This window comes from Haliotis asinina, chromosome 10 (assembly GCF_037392515.1).
Source record: "Haliotis asinina isolate JCU_RB_2024 chromosome 10, JCU_Hal_asi_v2, whole genome shotgun sequence".
NCBI classification, from domain to species: domain Eukaryota; kingdom Metazoa; phylum Mollusca; class Gastropoda; order Lepetellida; family Haliotidae; genus Haliotis; species Haliotis asinina.
This window is the reverse complement of record NC_090289.1, coordinates 11,083,968-11,106,587: the sequence shown is the minus strand read 5'-3', so window position 1 is coordinate 11,106,587 and position 22,620 is coordinate 11,083,968. Positions and strand designations below refer to the sequence as shown.

Sequence of the window (22,620 nt, the reverse complement as noted above, 5' to 3'; positions counted from 1 at the left end):
CACTGATCTAAGACGTCACATTTCACTGTGGCACGGACAACTGTAGCCCACTGATCTAAGGTGCCACATTTTGTTGTGGCTTGGACAAGTGTAGCCCACTGATCTAAGACGTCACATTTCACTGTGGCACGGACAACTGTAGCCCACTGATCTAAGACGTCACATTTCACTGTGGCACGGACAAGTGTAGCCCACTGATCTAAGACGTCACATTTTACTGTGGCATGGACAAGTGTAGCCCAGTGACCTAAGACGTCACATTTCACTGTGATATGGACAAGTGTAGCCCACTGATCTAAGACGTCACATTTCACTGTGGCACGGACAACTGTAGCCCACTGATCTAAGACGTCACATTTTGTTGTGGCTTGGACAACTGTAGCCCACTGATCTAAGACGTCACATTTCACTGTGGCACGGACAACTGTAGCCCACTGATCTAAGACGTCACATTTCACTGTGGCACGGACAACTGTAACCCACTGATCTAAGACGTCACATTTCACTGTGGCACGGACAAGTGTAGCCCACTGATCTAAGACGTCACATTTCACTGTGGCACGGACAACTGTAGCCCACTGATCTAAGACGTCACATTTCACTGTGGCATGGACAAGTGTAGCCCACTGATGTAAGGCGTCACATTTCACTGTGGCACGGACAACTGTAGCCCACTGATCTAAGACGTCACATTTCACTGTGGCACGGACAAGTGTAGCCCACTGATCTAAGACGTCACATTTTACTGTGGCATGGACAAGTGTAGCCCAGTGACCTAAGACGTCACATTTCACTGTGATATGGACAAGTGTAACCCACTGATCTAAGACGTCACATTTCACTGTGGCACGGACAACTGTAGCCCACTGATCTAAGACGTCACATTTTACTGTGGCATGGACAAGTGTAGCCCAGTGACCTAAGACGTCACATTTCACTGTGATATGGACAAGTGTAACCCACTGATCTAAGACGTCACATTTCACTGTGGCACGGACAACTGTAGCCCACTGATCTAAGACGTCACATTTCACTGTGGCACGGACAACTGTAGCCCACTGATCTAAGACGTCACATTTCAATGTGGCATGGACAAGTGTAGCCCAGTGACCTAAGACGTCACATTTCACTGTGGCACGGACAACTGTAGCCCACTGATCTAAGACGTCATATTTCACTGTGGCACGGACAAGTGTAGCCCACTGATCTAAGACGTCACATTTCACTGTGGCATGGACAACTGTAGCCCACTGATCTAAGACGTCACATTTCACTGTGATCCAGTGATCTAAGAGTGATGTCCGATGTCGTATTTCATGGACGAAAGTAGCCAAGGGATGTAAGATGTCAAATTTTTCTATGGCAAGGGCAAGAGAAGCTCAGAGATCTATCGTAAGAGTGATGTACGAAGCTCCGTGATCTATGACGTCACATTTCCCCTTGACATGGGCAGGAGAAGCTTAACGATCCCAGAAGTCACATTCCACTGTGACATGGACTCGTAGTGTCCGGTGATCTAAGACACAACATTTCACTGTGACATGGACTCGTAGTGTCCGGTGATCTAAGACACAACATTTCACTGTGACATGGACTCGTAGTGTCCGGTGATCTAAGACACAACATTTCACTGTGACATGGACTCGTAGTGTCCGGTGATCTAAGACACAACATTTCACTGTGACATGGACTCGAAGTGTCCGGTGATCTAAGACACAACATTTCACTGTGACATGGACTCGAAGTGTCCGGTGATCTAAGACACAACATTTCACTGTGACATGGACTCGTAGTGTCCGGTGATCTAAGACACAACATTTCACTGCGCCATGGACAAAGGTAGTCCAATGATGAACGACGTCACATTTCCCTTCATCATGGACAACGGAAGCCCAACGATCTCAGACGTTACATTTTACAGACTCATGGACACGTTGGGTCCAGTGATCTCAGTCACATTTCCCTTTGTCATGGACAAGAGTGGATCAAAGTTGATCAAAGACGTCACATTTCAACATATACACATTGAGACCAGTGTGCTACGCATCGTTGTTCACTGTGGATGGATAATAGTTGGTCTGTGATCTAAGAGGTCACAGTTCACAGACCAGTGGTCTCCAACATCACATTTCAGTATGACGTGGCTACAGTGATGTCCTAGTGACAAAAGACGTCACATTTAACCGTTACATGGTTACATGTGACCGGGTGTAAGATGCCATAATTCACTGCCACGTGCCTACTACAAGGTCCAGTGTCAGATCCATTCTGATTACAGTCCCTGATTTTTCATTTCATATTATACTCTATATCTGCTGACCTTTCATATTGAAAGGCGTAAAAGGACTGATATGATACAATGTGCACACCGACACTACATCCTACTACGAAACGGTGAAAAAACATCATATTTTTGCATCGCACTTTATAGCATAACATACAAATGCACCATAACCAACAACACCTCACTGCATTTCTCAGCAATCCTGTAATATCTCCTATACGTTTCATAAAGCTTCTTAAATCTACATTTCATCACTCTGGCAGTTTCCTTCTCAGGGGGGTCACATATTCGAGGTTAAATTGTGACATCCCTCCCAAGATAACGTACAAAAGGTACGAAATGTCAATCTACCTTCGTGCTTCTTTCACAGGTGTTAGCTGTCAGGGGACGGTATAATACGAGAAGTATGCTCGGAATTATACAGAGCCAGGGATGTTATACCCTTTTTATGACCAAGGCGTATGAGACTGGCAGTGTGTATAAGCAGCCCTGTAATGCCAGTAGAGGTGGCTTTTATTTGTGATTGAGCTCTCCTCCGTTGACGCTCAGTTCCCGTGTTTTCTGACAGGGATACAGCGTTGTCCTCTCAGCGGATGCTGAATTCCATCTCGAGTTTAACAGCCCGAGGATGCCATGACGTCTCGGACGCATTTACGCCCTGTATATAATGATCCGGGAGGATAGGTTTAGAGGGGATAAACTACCCCTAGAAAGAATGCACCCTGCTGCTGTTGTGATAATATGCTTTTAGTCATTGTAGACCAAAGGCGAGATTTGAGGATCCGAAACGGCGGACGGAGTGAGAAGAGGGATGTTAATAAAAAGATGATGAGTACGCATCATCATCGAGACAGACATTGCATTTAAACTGATTGCAGTGACATCTAACAGCAAAGCATCAATAAACCCCCTCCGCAATGCTGTTATGCTCACTGCCTATCCCTCCCGTGGGCCTGATATCGTGGCCAGGTTTTCACGCCCTTTTAGAGTACTCATTGCTTCTCCGTATACATATATAAATTCACATGCACTGAAACGAATTTGGGATGAACTTTATCTAGATCTTCTTTATTAAAGTTTGTTTACAATATATTTCATGGTTGATATTGTAATGGTTTTGAAAAACATAGACATTGCTTTTCGTCCGGCGTCAATTCTGGTCAATTGTCCTTGCAGCGCTCTTATGGAAGGCATTTTACGTGCGCTGTAAACAATCTCAGACATACCGACTTGTGGCATTTGTGTTGAACAGATCGATATCTTTCTTTCCTTATTGTATTTTATTTGTTTGCTTTGTTCGAAAAGAGATGCCAAGCATGAAAGTATGGATCATCGCAACAGTGCAGTAATCCACGATGTTTTAGCTAAACTTTGTCTAACAAGGCAAATATAGCGTTTCTTTCAAATCACCAACGGTAGACATTAGTCATCCCCAAAAGGCCGCTCGTTCAAGCCATGCTTTTATAAAAACATAAGATTTAGTTTAAAAAACCACATCATCGCCTGGAAAATTTAAAGGATTTTTAGATACATTTTTCAATCCGCTGTAAACGTTGGAATAAACAATATATTATTTTTCTTAAGGAGATAATATTTCTTGTAGTGGTCCGTATGATATATGATGTAGACGATGTTTACCTCCCTTTGACGCCACTCCCGCGTCCATATATACATCAAACAGCACACAGCACGCTGGATGTGACAGATGACAGATGTATCGTTTTTTTCAAGTAAACTTGCATCTTTCTAACATCAGGATAAAAACCTTTATCGTTATAGTTATGCACTTACATGCTGGCTGCTGATATTAACATTCGAGCGCAGTCGATAGCAATACGTGCATGTATTTGGTATTTTGAGGTTGACAAATAATGACAAATTGTGAAATGTATACGTACATCTGAAGTTGACACAAGGAGATGACATGGCATTTTTCGAATGAAGATGCTTATGTCTGTTTGTGTCTTTGTTTAATTGCCAAATGCGGTTTCCCATTACATGCACTCAATGTTGAATTTCTTTCGGGCATATTGAAACATACACGAAAACCTCATTACTATTAAAAGCTTTATACCGTTATAATTTATGAAGATTTAATTTACAACAACAATACCCTCGGTATTAAAGGATAGAAAAGATCCACTCGTCTCGAAATTCAGATGCCATTTCGTCCCAAAGATCTCCAGCTACGAGGTTCTATTTTTCAAATGTAGCATTTAAATTATAATATGAAACGAGGGGAGCATTTCGGGGGAAATTCCCTTTCATTTTGACGTCACATGTTATGCCATTTTTTAAAATATTTTTCACTGGAATGCCCGAGTTCAATAACACCAATTATTTTCATGTTTGTTGAGAGCAGCTGTTGAGAATTTGATTCGTCTCGTTGAACGAGTTCGAGTCGATGGTTTGACTTTTTCGATACCCAACGTTCTTTTTATCCACTTGACATCAAAAGAATTGTGAATTTAAACCATTGTAAGTTTAACGCCACCGGACACGGAAATTTCAACGAATAAATGGAAGTAAACGATTATGGATAATCAATACTGTTGTCGCAGCCTACCATTAACATCTTCGATTAACATAATCGGTTATTCAAGTAATCAATTATACGTGATCACAATCAGACAAGGTGACATGTGCACGGCCATCCATCGGAACAGTCGCCATGTGGTTGATAAGAGAAAATGTTGTGTAAGAATCGAACAGACAGGTCTCCAGCTAGACAACACCCCCCGTATCGACGTCATAATGGGGGATTTCCCTTATGGCCGGCCATTAATTACGTAATTTGTAAGCTTAATAGCCATTGGCTGGCTTTTGATTACGTAAGTGCCGCGAGGTGGCGCTGTCACGATTCACGAAGCACAAGGAGACTTCTGAGGCTAAAGAGCTCACAAGGGGCACATAACTGTGTTGAGATATTGGCTAAATGTCGGAGTGTAATTCAACGCAGTTAATGGACTTTTACGATTCCTTAATTGACATGTTCTGATATATAGCTGTTGTACATAGCAAAGGCACCATAGCGCGACGGAAGAGGGGACGATTTCAGTGACGAGGGTAATAAAAAATATTTTCTCTAGTATATTTCGTTCGGTGTTAAATCAAGATAAAGAAAATAGGTTAGATCCAGTGATCGTATTTAACTTTAACTTTGGAAAAAGGAAAAAAGGCACTCCAAATCAAATACTGAGGGACATTTCTGAACGTTGACCGCAGATTACAAGAGTCGCCTAACAGCACTGTCATTTACAATTCAGTTGTCTATTACAATGGCGATTGACCCTGGTCCAACCTGCCCATAAATTCAGGTCGACTGGCTTTCAATAGTAGGAATATGAGACAAGAAATTAGCACGCTAAATCGTTATGACGAACACTACCGCCATCGTATCTCCTACATCCATGCTGGTCGAATCTCCGAAACACCACGTGACCCGGGTTTGACCCGCCTGTCAAGTCTCGCGAGACTTCGCCCGCAGACAGGGGCATTCACATTCTGATAAATAACATTGAATTTAAAATGTAATCGAATGATTACCATCGATTTAGATCTCGTGCGAGAATGATTAAAGCTTGGGGGTTGTCAGATTTAGAAGAAATTTATGTCATTGTCACCGGTCCGTCGCGCGGGCTATCGCAAATAATGCGTGGTAATTTATGGAAAAGTGATGGACATGTTTCATTCTGACAAAAGATGTGAATTCGGTCATAACGATGACGAGAGACAAACACTGGATTGCATGTGCGTTTGAATGTTGCATGACATCTCCCCCGTATTCTGCCCTGTTGTCAATTACATACACATTCCATGTAATTGATGTTCAACCAGAATCGACAACAAACAGCGAGGAATGCAATGAGAATAGACAGTTTTGTAAATTCATAAACAACTCACAGATGGCATGAGTTGAGAGGCAAACTTTAAAAAAGCCATGCATTTTATGTTGAGGTTTTTGTGGTTAGTCAAACAAACAGGCAAATGTTTAGTTTATCCAATTAGTTGTAAATCGGACAAACAGGTAAATGTTTAGTTTATCCAATTAGTTGTAAGTCGGACAAACAGGTAAATGTTTAGTTTATCCAATTATGTACATACAATGTGAGAATATATTTATGTATGTTACATATATTTAGCGTCTAATATCTCTAGTTCCGAGCCAGTGACTCAAAAGAGGAGCTGCGCTACTGATTAAGTTGGAATGTCATAAATTCACATATGTCCTCTTCTTTCTGTATATAACACGTACCTAGGTAAAGTTGACGAAGAGTAATTTAACTCTCACTATTTCTTTCGGTGTTTGGGTCACACCATTCCAGAGTCACTTACCGATTGTGTTCCTTCTCATTACACTTCACTGTGATTTGTCGAAACTGATCCCTTGCGAACGATCTAATTTTCTGAACGAATTCTCGTGATATAAGTAACGAAAGTATATTTTTTCAACGATATTACATTGATTCTATTAACACGAAGTGTTTATACTCCCAACGAAACCAATCGCCTTCTTAGCGATTGAAAATATTATTCGTTTATTCGTACTATTTGTCACTGACAGAATAATTTATGACGTGTGCTGTATGCCTATAAACAACAATATTTTCAGTTTACCGTTACACGTACGACACAACATTACAAACGTTGATGAAACCGTTTTGGGTTAAAATGCTTCGAACTCAACGCTTAAACCAAAACTCGTAATAAACGCATCACCGTTGAATAACCATTAAATATATTTTCGTTCGTGTGTATAATATGCATCAAACATAAATAGCTTTTTTTGCCTTATAGTACACACTAAAGCCAAGATATTTGACATTTTTTGGTAAAATTTCTCGATTTTCCATTCCCGAACCAAACAGCCTTAATATCGTAATTGTTTTGGTGAGTCGTGCGGGGTTATGTTTTCAATTAAATACGACATTTCATTACTGAACATAATATTTGCTATATAATTTGTAGCAACGGCAGCTAAATATAAGGAATAGTACCGGTGCTGTAATATAAAACAGAAACATTTCTAAGAAACTGCGTATTATGTATGAATTTTCTTGTTTAAATATTCACATGAAAATGAATACAAAACACACTGGTCTGTTTCATAGTTTATTCTGTAGCAAATAATATATGCAATTGCATATATAAACAATACGTGACGAGAGCGAAATTGCTATAAGACATGCAGGATGAATCTCAAAATGCCAAGCTGAAACTATCACAGTTTAAGGTACAACACTATGTTCGACTTATAAACCGATTGCCAGACACATTGCCTGCGGTTCACCCACATCGGCATGACAGTGTTTGTCGTTTAAAAACCCCACTTTTCTGTATTTAGCTATATGGCATAACTTCTATGACCTGAATATAAGTGAAACAAAAATAAATACAAAAAAAATGCATAATTTTGTGACTATAATATGTATATTTCGTTCAGAACTCAAATTTAGTTTTGTGTGGAATACAAACATATGAATACAATAATTACTGTTAAACGCAGTTGACAAAATATTGTTTGGAAGACAAATCTCAGCCAAATGCAAGAAATTTAATTTTAAATATCATCACTGTCATAATTTAGCCCATTTATTAGCAATTTCAATGTAATAAATTATTTTTTATAAAAAACAAACAAACCAAAATACAAATAAATACCCCAAAAGGACGTACCCTAAGAATATTTAAAGAATAAAGCGCAGGGTTATAGCACTGGCAGAATGCCGGAAGGGGTAAGGTTTCTTTTTGGCGTTGAATTATTCATACGCAAAGAAACTTTCTAGCGCTATCCCCTGAGGTGACCAAATATAATAACATTGAAGCACGTTCAAGCTAAATCTGTACGATAGTATAGTTCTCAAAAACAAAGTATGGCACTTGTAGTTCTTTGGCTGTAGCTATTTCTTATAAAACATTAAGACTTAAGCCACAAATTCATGTAAACCTGGAAGCGGCATTGGTGAAGCTGGCGAAGCTAATCTTTAGCGCTAAAGTTTTTATGTTGCGTATTTACAAGAAGCCAACAATGATTAAAGTATATTCTATTTCGCCCAAGCGATCTGATATATTGGCAATATCGTAACAACATTCTCGTTTTGTAGGTACAGCGGAATTGTCGGAAAACGAATTTCGCGCAATTCTCTTTCAGTTAAACACTTTTAAACCACAACTAATTTTTGTTACTATTGAAGACATATGCAGCACAAAAAATGAATTTGTAATTCTTTGAAGTGTGTTACGACTCTGGGGAAGCTGAAGGATATTTATATATCAAAGACAAATTGAGCATGGCTATTTATATTCAATATACTGGCCAAATAGATCAATCAGCATGTAGACTGTCCGTAAAATTCAATTAAATATTTAATTTTATAAAATGTTATAAAGCTACGGTAACTAAGTAAAACAATGACTAACATAATCTCGCAAGGATGTCAGAAAGTGAGGATGCTTACATTCAAAACATCTCATTTTTAATTTCATAAATCTTTAAATTCAAAACTGAAAATAAAGAGCACGTTGAACAATATCATAATAATGCTGTTTTCTGCATGTGGTTTAATGTGTATAACAATATAACTGAATAATGAAGTTGGTAATACAGCTGACTGACGTGATTTGTGAATGTGTATGTGAATATTTCGGAACAAGATGCATGAACACAGACAACGCACGACATAGACATGTTGACACACATGTACACAATCACAATAACAATAACCAACATTCATATGATATGCAGTACAATAACAACAATAAAATGAATTACATAAACGTAACATTTACTATATACCCTTTTTACGACCGAGATAAGTACCCTTTCGACCGCGTAGAAATGCTAGAAAAAATAGTCCCTTGTCTTTGGTATGTAGTTCCGCTTACGTTAGAAGTGATGGATTGTAAATTTATAAATGGAATGCAACCAACGCTTGTTTTAAAAAATAAATCATCCTGATATTTAATCTTTGGTTTTAGAATTGAAGTGTCATCTCTGCTGACGTTAGACAACATTATCCGTGGAAGATCAAAGAATTCGAGGTACGTGTGGTACTTTTAAATTAGGAATCAAATTAAAATTTAATTGTTAAATCTTGAATTATAGAGTGAGTTAATTTATCCATGCAATGCTTTGATGAGAACACAATTTAAGGTTCACTTAAGCAAATGATGCAATGTCACTTGCCTCAGTTCTTGTTAATGGAATGTTGAAGAACCAGGAGACTTGAGGAAAAGCTTTTTTGTCAAAACTCTAAAGAATGAAGTATTTATAAGAATGATTCATCCCAATTAAGTTTTAACCTAATTTATCGCACGATTCATTCACACATTTTCGTTGAACTATCACCAAATTAAAACTCATCTTACATGAAATTGTTTTCTTGATATTTCTGGTAATCGAGTCTGGCAATTTTTGATTTTTCATATATATGAAATTACATATTTTCGAACACAGGAAACATTAAGGAAGTTAAATATTCTAAAACGTTTTTTCAATAATCATTTATGGTCAACACTTCTAACTGTTCCGTGAAAGGATGGAATGGACTAAATTCACTATCCCCAAGACGATTTAAGTGGGGTTTGTCAGAAATGACGAGATGGTCTAACAGTTAATCATTATCGTGAGTCATTGAAAACAAAAATATTGCTTACATCCATTTGAAAACTTTACAACAAGGCTAATTTCAAATCCTGTAGACATAACGTCCAGAATATCTGTCATGAATTGAGTATGAAGGTAAATATATTCAAAGGCGATGAACACACTGCAATAATTATTCGCACTGAAGAAATTGATATAAACTGACCAATCCATCAATTCTCCGCAAGGCATTTTCTCGTGTAGATATCAAGGCGGACTGCCTCACTAGTGACTGTGTGCATAGTACCATTAACTATGACAAGTTACGTCACATGACTGTCACGCAACACCAGGCCACCAATCAGCATGCGGTGGGCGTGGCCTAATTCGGTGGCATCTGTCGGACTTCCAACCCCATCAGTCTGTCGCTGCCAGTTTTGCTATGATGCCTTATTTTTCCTTATCGGAATCCCTTCCCTCACTACCTGGTGTATCGATCTGCTTGCTCTCCTTCTTCCACTTCATGCGTCTGTTTTGGAACCAGATTTTTATCTGTCTTTCTGTCAAGCACAACGCATGCGCAATTTCTATTCTGCGTCTGCGCGTGAGATATCTGTTAAAATGAAATTCCTTTTCCAGTTCTAGGGTTTGGTATCGGGTGTATGTCTGTCTGCCACGCTTTCTGTTAGGTCCTGCAATGGTAGAAATGATAAGAGTAGCGTTGATTGATGTAAACTTCAAACTTTACGACTTTTGGAAAATGTGGATAACGAAATCTTGATATCTGTGACACTAACGGATTAAACTTTAGCAAAGACGCAGCTCATTAATATCTGACATGACAATAACTGCAGAATAAATATAAATTGATAGATCAAACTTGCAAATAAATATTATATTCGAACGCAAACATGTTTAATTGCCACGTATTTCTAGACGGGTGTACCAGTAAATGTTTTAAGATAATACGTGTTTTGCAAAATTTCAAATATGTGAAGTTATGTAAAATTTGATAATCTGGAAAATACTATTTCTAAACCTATCTATCGCAATTGTGGACCATGCAATATATTCGTAAAATGTTGCCAGAATTCTCACTCTGTTTATATGATCAGGCTTTCGCTAATGAATGTTTGGAGAAACGAGATACTTTGTAATATATAACAAACAAACAAACAAAGTGACAAGCGTCCTGGATATTTTAAACCCCCTACGGAGAATGCCGTCAAAGGAGTGCCAGGAGTTGTCTCCCTTACACTAAAAACAAACCAGCGCAGCAGGTACTCGCCGTGAGTATTTTCAAACGATTCGTTGGTACAACTGTCCGCTGCTTCGTAAAATCGTCAAAAATTATCATACTTAGCAGTTAGGGTCTATTTTTGTCTGCAACGGTTTTCTCTCAGGAATCATTGTTTTGAACATACTCTTTATTCTTTTAACCTGTCCATGTTATCACTCAGTTTTCCTTTTCCAATTTAATTTAAAACCACAGCCATAACAGTTGTGATAACAATTCTCCTCAAACTGATCTAATTTTCAGTTAGACACACATTCTAGCAGCCAATACTAGCATTCTCTGATTCCCCGCTCATTTGTACATATATTTAAGAAGATAAATGTGTTTTTATCCGTGTAAATACAGTTATTTTATTGAACATGTCCTAACATTTCGAATTCGAAAATTTAGTCAAATTATGTTGCTATAAGTTACTGATGAACTGATGCATTTTTTAGATGATTCGTTTTAACATGGATACAATTAGCTAGGATTATTTCATTTTCATCAAGTTATTATATCTAAAAGATTTATGAGTTTTTGTCACTTAATAGATACAGCGTTTTAAGGTAATTATGTTAATAGCATTATCTTCTGTAAGGTGCATTACCCCTTAACTTTAATTAAACATAATTTCGAAACATTGGGGCATATACTTTTAGGGTATCTTAATGCTTTTCAATATTTATGATTTTATCAAATGCTTAACTGTAAATCTTCAGCGGAATTTCACACAAAAAAAAATGTATGCGAAATTTGACATAAAAACGTATTTGTTTCAAAACAAATAACCATTTAATGACATGAAATATCGTTTTCGGTATTACTTACTATGCAAAAGTAGTCTATGTGGGTGTGTGTATTCATCACAAATCATTTCAAATCGAAATCAAAACTAGTAGTTATATTGGTTTCACTCCCACCGTTTGAGTTTGATATACAAATTTTGAAACATTTCACCAACGATACTTTGCTTGCCACTCAAACATCTAAGCATACAATTAAGGGGAAGCGACTCTGCCCGTCCTTTGTTCCACCTGCATGTTTTTTTTCCCTGTACTCGATGGAGCTCGACGGTTATGACAGGTCGTTGTAGGGTTATCGATGTTATGTGATCATGCGAACGAGACTAGTCTTTCCTTTGAAGTCTGGGCCATGATAAAATATTAGTATATTGCGTGACTGTCATCACTTAACTGCTGAGGTTATGGCGACAAAGACTAGGCACATTTCTCTCAAACGTCAGACGAAAATTCGAGATTACAACAATCAATTCACACCTGCGCTTACAGATAGACGAAACAGATGATACAGTTTCATGTATGTCCGTGTATCGAAAGCATGTGTTCACACAAACTGTTCATGCTCTGTTTTTCGGTAATATCACGTTTCCAATCAATTCCTACATGCCAATATTATTTTCAATATAAGATATAGATAATGTGTAGCTGCTAAATATATTTATTATATGTTAATAATTTTTGTGTTTGGAATTTCGACAGTCTTTCGCTTAATTGAAAACGTTGGCACTTACATATTGCAATGGTAATGGGTAGAAGGCTAGTGTTTCTTTTCTGCTTTATTTAGGAAAAATTACAAATTATTATTTCAGCCCAGCTTAAACCTAATTGTAGTCGTCGCGAAATGGTAAAAATTAGACCTCTAGTTAAAGCTCTTTCGTATATTGTTTACATATTTAAAATATAAATTCTATGGTTTTGGTTGCTCTTTCTGTTAGTAAAGAATGCTGTTTTGCTATGTTTAACGTTTGTACTTTGGAAGAGGCCTCACCATATTGGCTCCTCATCCAGGGATAAACCGGAAGTGTTGAGGTAGAGTTGCTGTCACTTCCGGTGTCGCCACCCGTTTCATTTGGGCACCCTGCTGGGTAGCCATCTGACCCATGTGGTGATGGGCTAGGGGAGTCAGATTGCGGCAAGTCAGTAACTGTGTCTTTATCACTGTACCCGTGTCCGCCATTAAGTTTGCAGCTACTGAATTCTGGGATGTCCGCTTCCGGTATTCGTTCGCCGAACTGGCGACAGTTTTCGCTGTTAGGATTAGTGTTCTCATGTGTGCGATAAAAGTCATTTGACTGGGCGTGACCCCCCATGGACCGGACATCCAGTCTGTCGTATGATGGGAAACGGGGGTACATTGACTGAGCATTATACGACGAATAGGAATAGTTCTGTAGCTGCCGAACTGAAGGATAACTAGAGTTCGGCGTCATGTGAATCTGTCCGCCATTGCACGAACCGAGCGATGTTGGGTCAAGGCTAGTGTTGTAGGAGTTCGGGATGTAGGAACTCATAGTGGGACCCTCCATCCTTGAAAACGAATGAGAAGCCGCAGCACAGCACAACTTCAAAAGCGTTCAACCACCGTTTCCCGCCCTCCAGTCTTCACAGATACTAATTAATCTCGTCAGCCCCGCAGACCTGAAAATATACAGAGAACATCAACAATAAGCTGCATTACTGGAAATTACCCTTGTCTTTTGAAACAGGCTCTACGATGAGAATAAAACCCTCAACGACACAATCAACCATGATCTTCAGACAGAAGAAAACAATGTTAAAATGTGTAGGTTATCATTATTTGTTAATGTTCCAATCCTGGCTTAAGTCTCTTCAGGAGCCCCCCCCCCCGAACAATGTCCGGGGCCTGGTCATAAAATCTTTGTGTCCGCTTCCCTCCCTCCCAAATCTATTTCCAGTTAAATAAATTTCATCTGAAGGAGACATGGATAGATAAAGCGCTTTGCAGTTTGCCGAAGTATCCAAAGTGATTTCATTGAAGTTTAACGACTGACAAAAAACGCTCCGTGGAGTGAGGGGGTGCCTTAATGCACCTATAGTATTCGCGGAGGAGATTTCTTTGATTTTATCATAAATCACCTACACCGATAACACTTATTTTACATGGGGAATATTTTGTTATCCATTCTAGCTTCCGAGAAACGGTCGTAGGAGTAAAGTCGTAAATCAGCCCCGACCCACAATAGTGAGGTGACATCAAAGGCGCGTAGAGCCACGTTCGCATTTGCGCCCGAGCAACACAAGACACCGAACCTTTGTACACGCTGCCTGGATTTAAATTTTGGAGGTAAGAAAATATCGCAGTTTTAACACGATAAGACACAGTTTCGTTAACTTTCTAAGTTGGTTTCAGATGCAGATTTTGCCTGACATACCCTCGATGAAAGTCAAGGCAGGTAGTGAAATATCGGCATATGAAACATCGTTGTTGTGAATGTTGTTGTGAATGCGTGTCTGTTATATGTTTTGCGTTAGAAATTTGTTGTACGCTATGTATAAATTGTAAGGCTCTTGTGAACATAATGAATGACACGTGTCTTCAACCAGTCATGCGCGAAAGAGTAATATATATATATATATATATATATATATATACACAACATATATATAACACTCGACAAATAATCCGGACTGTGTACATGGGATATTGCAAAATACACGAAATAAGTATTTATGTTGCTGTAATTTGACCTAAATTACCCATATCCTCGTGCCATTTTCTTCTGAACTAATCAGTGTATTTTCACTGTCACAGGTATTAAACAAAGTGTGCAAACGCGACCCACAGGTCCCCTCAAGGTTTCCGACAAAAACTAATTTTTCCTAAGTGCAATATTTTAGTCGAATATCGAAATTAAGTAAACAAAAATCATGTCAATAATTATGATTTAAAAATATGCAAATATATATTAAAGTGAGTGGTATCAAATTCAAATGTGAGTAAAATCAAATCGTACATGGTAACTCAACAAGCTCAATTTATCGAAAATTCAATTAACTTGTTTCTTTCAAGCATCAAGAGCCTTGACACAATGTAAACAAATCCTTGCTGACATTCTTTTAAAGCAAAGCTTGTAAATGTCACTTGACTGTGAATAAAGATCACTTACTGTAGTGGTCACCGTTGTCTATTACTGGTCATTTTCCTACATTACCAACTCCTGCTAGATCTCTTTAGCTATTGTTCAGCGGAAATGGGAGAGAAAACTCGCCTGTTCTTGTTAACTGTAAAAAATCAATCTTTCTGCCAAGCTGGTTTCCCAGTCGACGCCATTTTGCGGGCTTTCCGGCCATTTTGTTTAAACATAACTGTGGCGATAGATCGTACATTCATCATTCATTCGTTGAGCTAAACACACAAAATTGATGAAAAGAGACAAGCTTGTGACTCGACATGACCAAGTGTCTCAATTAACGACATTCCGTTAGAAAATGTCGCCAACTTCAGTCATACTTTACCATTACACCTTTGATGTTACCAAAGATTGACGCTAATTCCCGTTAGTTAGATATTCTACCCCTTTCATATTTTTGATAAAAATATTAAATTGATATATTTTGAGGAAGGATTTATTTTATTTATTTTATAATATTGCCTTTGAGTAATAGATTAAGCGTCGTGGTAGTTTTCATCAATCAATTTTACAAACGTCCATGAAATAATTCCATGTTCATTTTATTATTCGCTTTATATTCAACAATTTATTGACGATGTGGTATTTCACATTTCTGATATATTAAATGAATATATTTTGACCCAACAAACTATTTATCACTTGAAGTATTTCAGGTAAAACTTATTTTCCATTTGCAGTTCAGTTGCTTTCTTGTTTATTCACTTTGCTACTTAAATAAAACCCACACAGTTGTCGTTTCTGTTAGTGAATTAATAATTACACAGCTTGCCATTCGTGAATAACAGTGGTGCTAAATTCCATATCACCTGGGACATTTCACTGTACCTTAACAAGGAACAAACGGTGAGCCCTTGTCAAGACTGACTGCCATGAAATATACATGTGGTTTACATGAAACATACATGTAACTCGACAAGTGCAGCTATGTTTACATAGTTCCGACGACAACACATTTACAGTTTCAGCATCTTCCGTTGATAATGTGAATAAAATGGAAACTAATATCGACGTCCACGCCTTTTTATTATTTTCCAAGGAATTATTTTGTAACTAACATTAATAAATTTTGTATTACTTAACAGTAAAATGTATTTAAGGATATATTAAAGAAAAATTAATAACGTTGTTTCATTACTAGATATAAAATTGCCGAAACACTTCTATCGAAAACAATAGATTGGGGTGTAGTATTAAAGCATTCATTTCGTTTAACGAACGTAAAAGATATCTTTTTAATGGAAAAAGCATAAAAAACCAGAATATTTCCTATTAAGACATAAATACTAGAAATATATTTGACGTGTAATCAGTAAATATTGAATGGCGAATATTAATATGAATAATTCATCATAGTTTTATATGTGTTATATGCTGGCATTACTATATGCCTCAATCCTAATAAAACGCGTTGTTGTTATAAATATATCACTCTTATGTCATGTCCTATCGAAATGTTTTGTAAGTTTGACAGACATTTAATTATTCGTTTTCGGAAAAACATTTGGGTTGAATCGATTATATTAGGGCTACTTTTTCAATATTTTCTTTTCTGTTAGAAAGAACAGTACGTATTGCGGTGGCTTCTGTTTGACGGGTAATAGAAATAAGAACTAATTCGTTTCTAAATTCTACCTAAGTACAATATAGTTTCTTCAGATCAACATCAACTTGTCCTCGACAGGAGACCCGCGTGATGTTTATAGCTTTCGTTTACAACGCCCAGGCGCTCGGGTAGTTGTAAAAATCAATCCCGGGGCTGTTTATTGCACGAAACAGCTAATATCTTCAATCGATATAACGTTTACAAGACTTCTTCAACATAACGGTCACTTTAGCCCATAAGATCGATAAACTAGTCTGAAAAATCACTAACACCTTAAATTGATTAGCCGACATTGGCAATCACCCTTACTCCATAAAGTGATGAGAAAATGACCCAATAAATTGTACCCATTGAAACACGACGGGGGAATAAAAGAATGTCTGTTAATGTTTCGTTTCGTCTGGATGCCCAGTTGTAGTTTTCCACACAAGACAAATTCGCTTTAATTTCGACCTATTAGGCAATGACTTTCTCGAAATGATCGTACTTCGAATAAACCAAACATGGGAACGTTTCGTTTCGTTTCCCGGTTATAGCTTTATACACCTTAAAACCGTCTCGTATTCTTTCGATCTGTTTAGGAACGGTATTTTGAAATCTACACAGCGGGATCTCAGATGTTTAGGCTATGCGTCTCATACACGCGTTTTGCCTCTTTTTTTTGCTCAATGCCCGGGACTACAAACTCCGAATATGAGCATGCAAAGCAAGAAGAGACGCGTCACAACTCGCTCCCGAAGGCTTTGATAGCAAAGCCACCTGAGAACTCTCGTAGACGTCTATTCAAAGTCAGGATCCGTTCTAAACTCGGCAAAAGATCAAAGGCACATTTCTTTTTCTCCCCCGCCGTTTAAGCATATAAAACGTTAAAAGAAAACGCATAAATCATGTAACGATTCAAGCATAGCGCCAAGTTACTCGAGCTATACGCCATATCGCTTAGCACATCGGTAGCTCGTAGGTAGATGGGAATTTCATCCTCCCATCTGTTTTCAATAAAATTTGTATTGTCGTTTAGTTCAATATCTATTATTTATTTTTTTCAACGTGGTGGGCAAATGTATTTTTGTCAAGGTGCAGTTTCATTCTTAATATCTATATCTACAATCAAGATTTTGGACGGGTGGAAGGTGCAATGTTGTATACATTTCTGTACTATTAGACTGGCAGTGTTATAAGCTGATGTTCGGTTTTAATGGTTTATTAATTAATTTTAATGGATTTAGGTTTAAACATGTTAGGAACTAGATAAGAAACTAGATGTCTGTTGTGTTATCATCACCTGGAACATTGTTATCGTGTATGCATGTAACACATTGCGAAATGAAACATAACGCTTTCATTTTTCAAACAATATTAATTTTGTTTGTGGTGTACGAATGTACATTCTTTACGAAAAATCTGAACATGAGGCGGTTTAGTGCTTAGATATGATTACAAATAGCCTATTACAGGGCAGGTCGTTTGGCAAACTTCTTAAGACAAAACATCAACGATAAAAACAACAATTATATTCTAAATTAATTTGATAAAATTTCCATTAACCTATGACACGGCATCTCATAATTCTTGAAAAAACACTAACCCCATATTAATATTATTTATGACGTAGAAAATTCAAGTTGTAATTAGGCCGAATTAAAGCAATAAATTTAACAATATCATCCGTTTTAAAACAGCGTGTTATAATTGCTTTGACATTGGCGATCTTCGCCTATCGTTTCGATTATCATCTGACAATACCGCACTGCACTGGTGTGCCAGGTGAATTATCTTAAAACAATTTCACGTGGCCAAATACTGATTTTCCGTGACTCAAACCCATTCCACGGCCCAAAACCAGGGTTCACAAATCGAGTAAATTGGACTTGAATATTTAAACTTCTTGTCGTTTAAGTGGTTTAAAATTCAAATTCGTCTTTCGTGTAATTTTGTACGCTTGATTTTCACTGTTAAATGCTTTGCAGAATGTCAGAGTAAAATCTCGGCCCGTAACGCGCAAGAGCACGAACGATTCCCGCTTGATTTGGTAAGGTGCAAGTACAATGACAATAACATAGTTATGACTTCTCTCCTAGGCCGTAAACCTTTGAGGCTTTGCCGAGCAGTCGTTAATTCGCTGTGCAGTCTCTCACAGTCACTTGATATACTGAAACCGTTCCACTAGCATAGACGGTACATTATCAGATCATAAAAAAATCATTTCATTTGAAAACCGATTTGCCCGTTAACCGATCATAAACATTCGCCACTGACTATACCGTAGCAAAAAGCAGAGAATTTATAAGCCTTACAAGTAGCTATGAAATTTTTGATTGGTATGGATGATTTACAAACACAAAGTGAGTGATAGATAAATTTGTGATTCGCAGGTTAATTACAGAGAACATAAACCAGCGTTGATTTACTATCGACAAAGCGTAATAAATCTCTCGCCTTTCGACCAAGCATACAGCGCGTGTTTATATCCAGGCTTCCGCTAGGGAAACGAAGCAGAGAGGCGAGTATCATGGTGAATATTCTGTTGAGTATCATGAACACTTTTCTATCAGTATGAATAAATTGCCGTGTATTGTATATCCGAAATGAATGGTTAATTTGACATATTTTTATGGTTCTCTTTGAATGTGCATCCATCACCTGCCATTGTTACATGATACTGTTTACTTGTCACTCGCTACAGCTGAAGTAGTACAGGATACTCCATGTAATAAATAATACAATGTATCAGTTTCTGAGTATACTATCAATAAACATATTATTTTTATGAAATCTGTTTAATTATATGAATCATCTGTCGATTTTTCATACGTATATGGGATTCGAAATATTAAAAGCAAATAAACAGTTCAGAGTTCGCTTAAACAATTCTCAGCAACCCGTCAATGGAACAAATCCGTGCAGTTGGTTCAGTATTTGTGTACATAAAGAAGTCCGATTCAAATGAGATCTCAAGGTCTGACCATCTGCTACCTAACGCTAAACGTTCAAAACAATAGAAGCACGCATTGATCACGAATTCCCGCAGTGCTGTTAAGTAATCAGCGAGATCATATAATCTCGCCACACATGCCAGAAAAGTATAAATCTAACGTCATCGAAATCGACTCGCTTTTACACGTTTGTCAACGACAATGGTGTTTCAGTGTGACTGACATTCTTTCCTGAGCTAGAAAGATTGCCAGTGTTTACATCATAAGCAAAAACATTTTTCAAGAATATTGCAATAAAAACGAGAACATCTGTGGAAGGATTTAAGAGGCTAACTTACCCCCATAAGAACTGCTTTCCCGGCTGAGAGCATAAACACAGATCACGTGACCACTTCCCACCAATCACTTTATCCCTTTGGCACCCGTCACTTAACCTTATGAACTAAAGGGGTTTCTAGGCTATAAATTGTGTCTACAGCGTGGAGATCTTTCGGGAGGCAAAGAAATGCTCCGCTTGCTAATTTAGCACAAATCTCGGCTTTGATGAAAACCATAATCAGAATAATCAGATTTTACCGGGTTTAAAAGATTTTGCAAAGGTGTTTATTTACTTATTTATTTATTTATTTATTTATTTATTTAATTAGTTAGTTAGTTAGTTAGTTAGTTAGTTAGTTAGTTCGTTAGTTCGTTAGTTATTTAGTTATTTATTCTCAATTTAAATTACATATTCATATAGTTTCACAAATATTATCATACGTTAATTCATTATCTTATTCTTTCAGATGTCAGAGGTGAGAATTGATGTTTTCGTAAGTATGTTTCAAACAAAAGATGATAAAAAATATTTCACTCACACTGGAAAAGTGTTCTGTTTTGCTATAAACGAGAACTGATTCAAGAAGTAGAGTTGCCATTTATTAAATATTGATAAGTTTTATCACCCTAATAACATTTTCTCTTGTGTTGCTTTAACTACTTCATCCTTTCACATCGATCGTCCACACTGTTTTGAAGGCTAGGAGAGCTATTTATACCAGTAATAAACAATGATAACGGCAAGATATATATTAACTGTGCGGAGTAAACGAAAACTTACAAGATACATGGATATGACAAAACACAAATGACAGAAACAGACATCACCGGACTTCGTGAACAAAGTACATCTGGATATTCAAAATAATGATGAGTGTATTCATGAAGCTGTTGAAAGACAGCGGTAAGTATGTTCTTTCGCCACAGCAACCGGTATATTTAGACGAAAAGAAAAGCAACCTAATGGATGTAATACTGGACGATTAGAATGATTGACAGGACAAAAGAAATGTACATCAAACATTTTTGGCTGGAATCGGGTTACCAACAGTTGCTGTGGACTTGCACACGAAGACGGTTTATGTTTGAAAGAAAGCGAGCACCACCTCAGAATGAAAAATTGCTTTGAGAAAATGTTAAACTTGAAAAAGGAATGTTTGCATGAATCTGGTAAATCGTTAACAAAACAAAAATCATGATTTTTTTGTTGACTTATTTGCAAAGTGAACCCCACGAGCAATTTCCATCACAAAGGAGGGTATGTTAGTGAGGAGGACATACGGTTGAAGTAACGAAATTCTGACACTGGTGTTCCCGTGTTTATTATTATTGGGTTCCAAGCTAATTACCGAACGTCTTCTATAATTGGGACTTGAGTATAATTAGTTTTTTGAAAAGATGCCGTAAAAAGGACATTATATAATGATATTTCCACATGTAATTTTTTAAACAAAGATAAAGACATTTGAATAAAATTTCTGTAGAAACGCCAGATCAAATTGTCATTTTGTCATCACCGTATTTGCAGTAGAACGAGCAATACAAAAGGAAATCACATTAATTATTCTTTTCACGTGTTAACATTAGTTTGTCTTTTTATAACAGTAAAATATCGGAATGTTCGCGCTACCTTTCCAACAAGCAATGCTTGCGCTTTACTCAACATCAAACATTCATCATAAAAGCGACAAAACATCGATCCTCTGACGCAACCACACAATCCTCGGAAACAAATACATCATCGTAACTATGAAATATACATCAATATTTTTGATGCAAATCAATTCCTCATCAAAATACCCATTTCAAAGAAATAACATTGACACAGGAATAGTAAGAGACGTAACTAGTGTCTCTAAAATATATGGATGGAATCAAAGATTAACTTCAGCTGTGTCACCTTGAAACTACACAGCAATAAGCAGCCGTGATCGATTTCCACGTGATTCTCGTGGTTGTCGATTTCATGAATTATTCACATCAACCTCTGGTCTTGTCAAGAGCTCTTACATGACATTACCTTAGAAGAAGTGATTAGACATCGCATTTAGTGAATATGCATTTGTATCACATTTCTGCCTGTAATTTCCTCTTAGAAATACGGTCTCATATCCGCATGAGTCAACGGGTACCAAGCGCCCCAGAAGAGTTTGATAAACAGCTGATAATATGCAATTGATACCCAGTGAGAAATCTTTATCAACCATTTCGTTGCTACCTTCCATTTGCCATTTTGTTAAGTTAAAGGTTCAACAAATTCTGTTTTGATGAACATCGTTGCCACAGCGAGAGACGGTTATTATAACTAATTCAATTTATTCTTATGTCACATCAGCCTAGATTTTTAATTGTTTTTTGATTCTGATGAACATATGGTGTTCGTTTAGATGTTTGTTTTTCTAAAGCCTTTTTAACATTTTACTTATCAGGAGTTTGTTAAAGTTGTAGACATTGCACCTGCACACTTGGTAAAAAGTATTTTTCGCATTTTTAATATGTTCTCAAGTTTCTTCAACTTGGGAACGATTTCAGGAAACGACCGCATTGCAGACTTTATTAAAAATTCAAATCACACGCTTTTAACGAAATATCGCATAACACGAAGCTGTAAAATTTTATTCTTGAACAAAAAAACGAGTTCAAGTTACACTGGAATTGTGGCC

The 22,620-nt window shown here is 37.3% G+C and overlaps 1 protein-coding gene and 1 long non-coding RNA gene across 2 annotated transcripts in view; one reads left to right on the top strand and one right to left on the bottom strand.

Annotated features, from left to right (window-relative positions):
* LOC137298440 (uncharacterized) overlaps positions 1–21,429 on the top strand; it is a 105,888-nt gene extending 84,459 nt beyond the window's left edge. Inside the window, exons 4-6 of the long non-coding RNA XR_010957747.1 lie at positions 9,263–9,325; positions 14,098–14,253; positions 20,425–21,429. This is a non-coding gene — a long non-coding RNA (uncharacterized lncRNA). The remainder of the gene's footprint in view (positions 1–9,262; positions 9,326–14,097; positions 14,254–20,424) is intronic.
* Positions 7,384–22,620, bottom strand: part of LOC137298439 (homeobox protein Hox-B6-like) — an 81,391-nt gene continuing 66,154 nt past the window's right edge. The window contains exons 2-3 of the mRNA XM_067830707.1: positions 12,937–13,586; positions 7,384–10,561 (exon numbers count right to left, since the gene is read on the bottom strand). Coding sequence (XP_067686808.1) covers positions 10,320–10,561; positions 12,937–13,474 — 780 coding nt within the window. The 5' untranslated portion in view covers positions 13,475–13,586 and the 3' untranslated portion in view covers positions 7,384–10,319. The remainder of the gene's footprint in view (positions 10,562–12,936; positions 13,587–22,620) is intronic.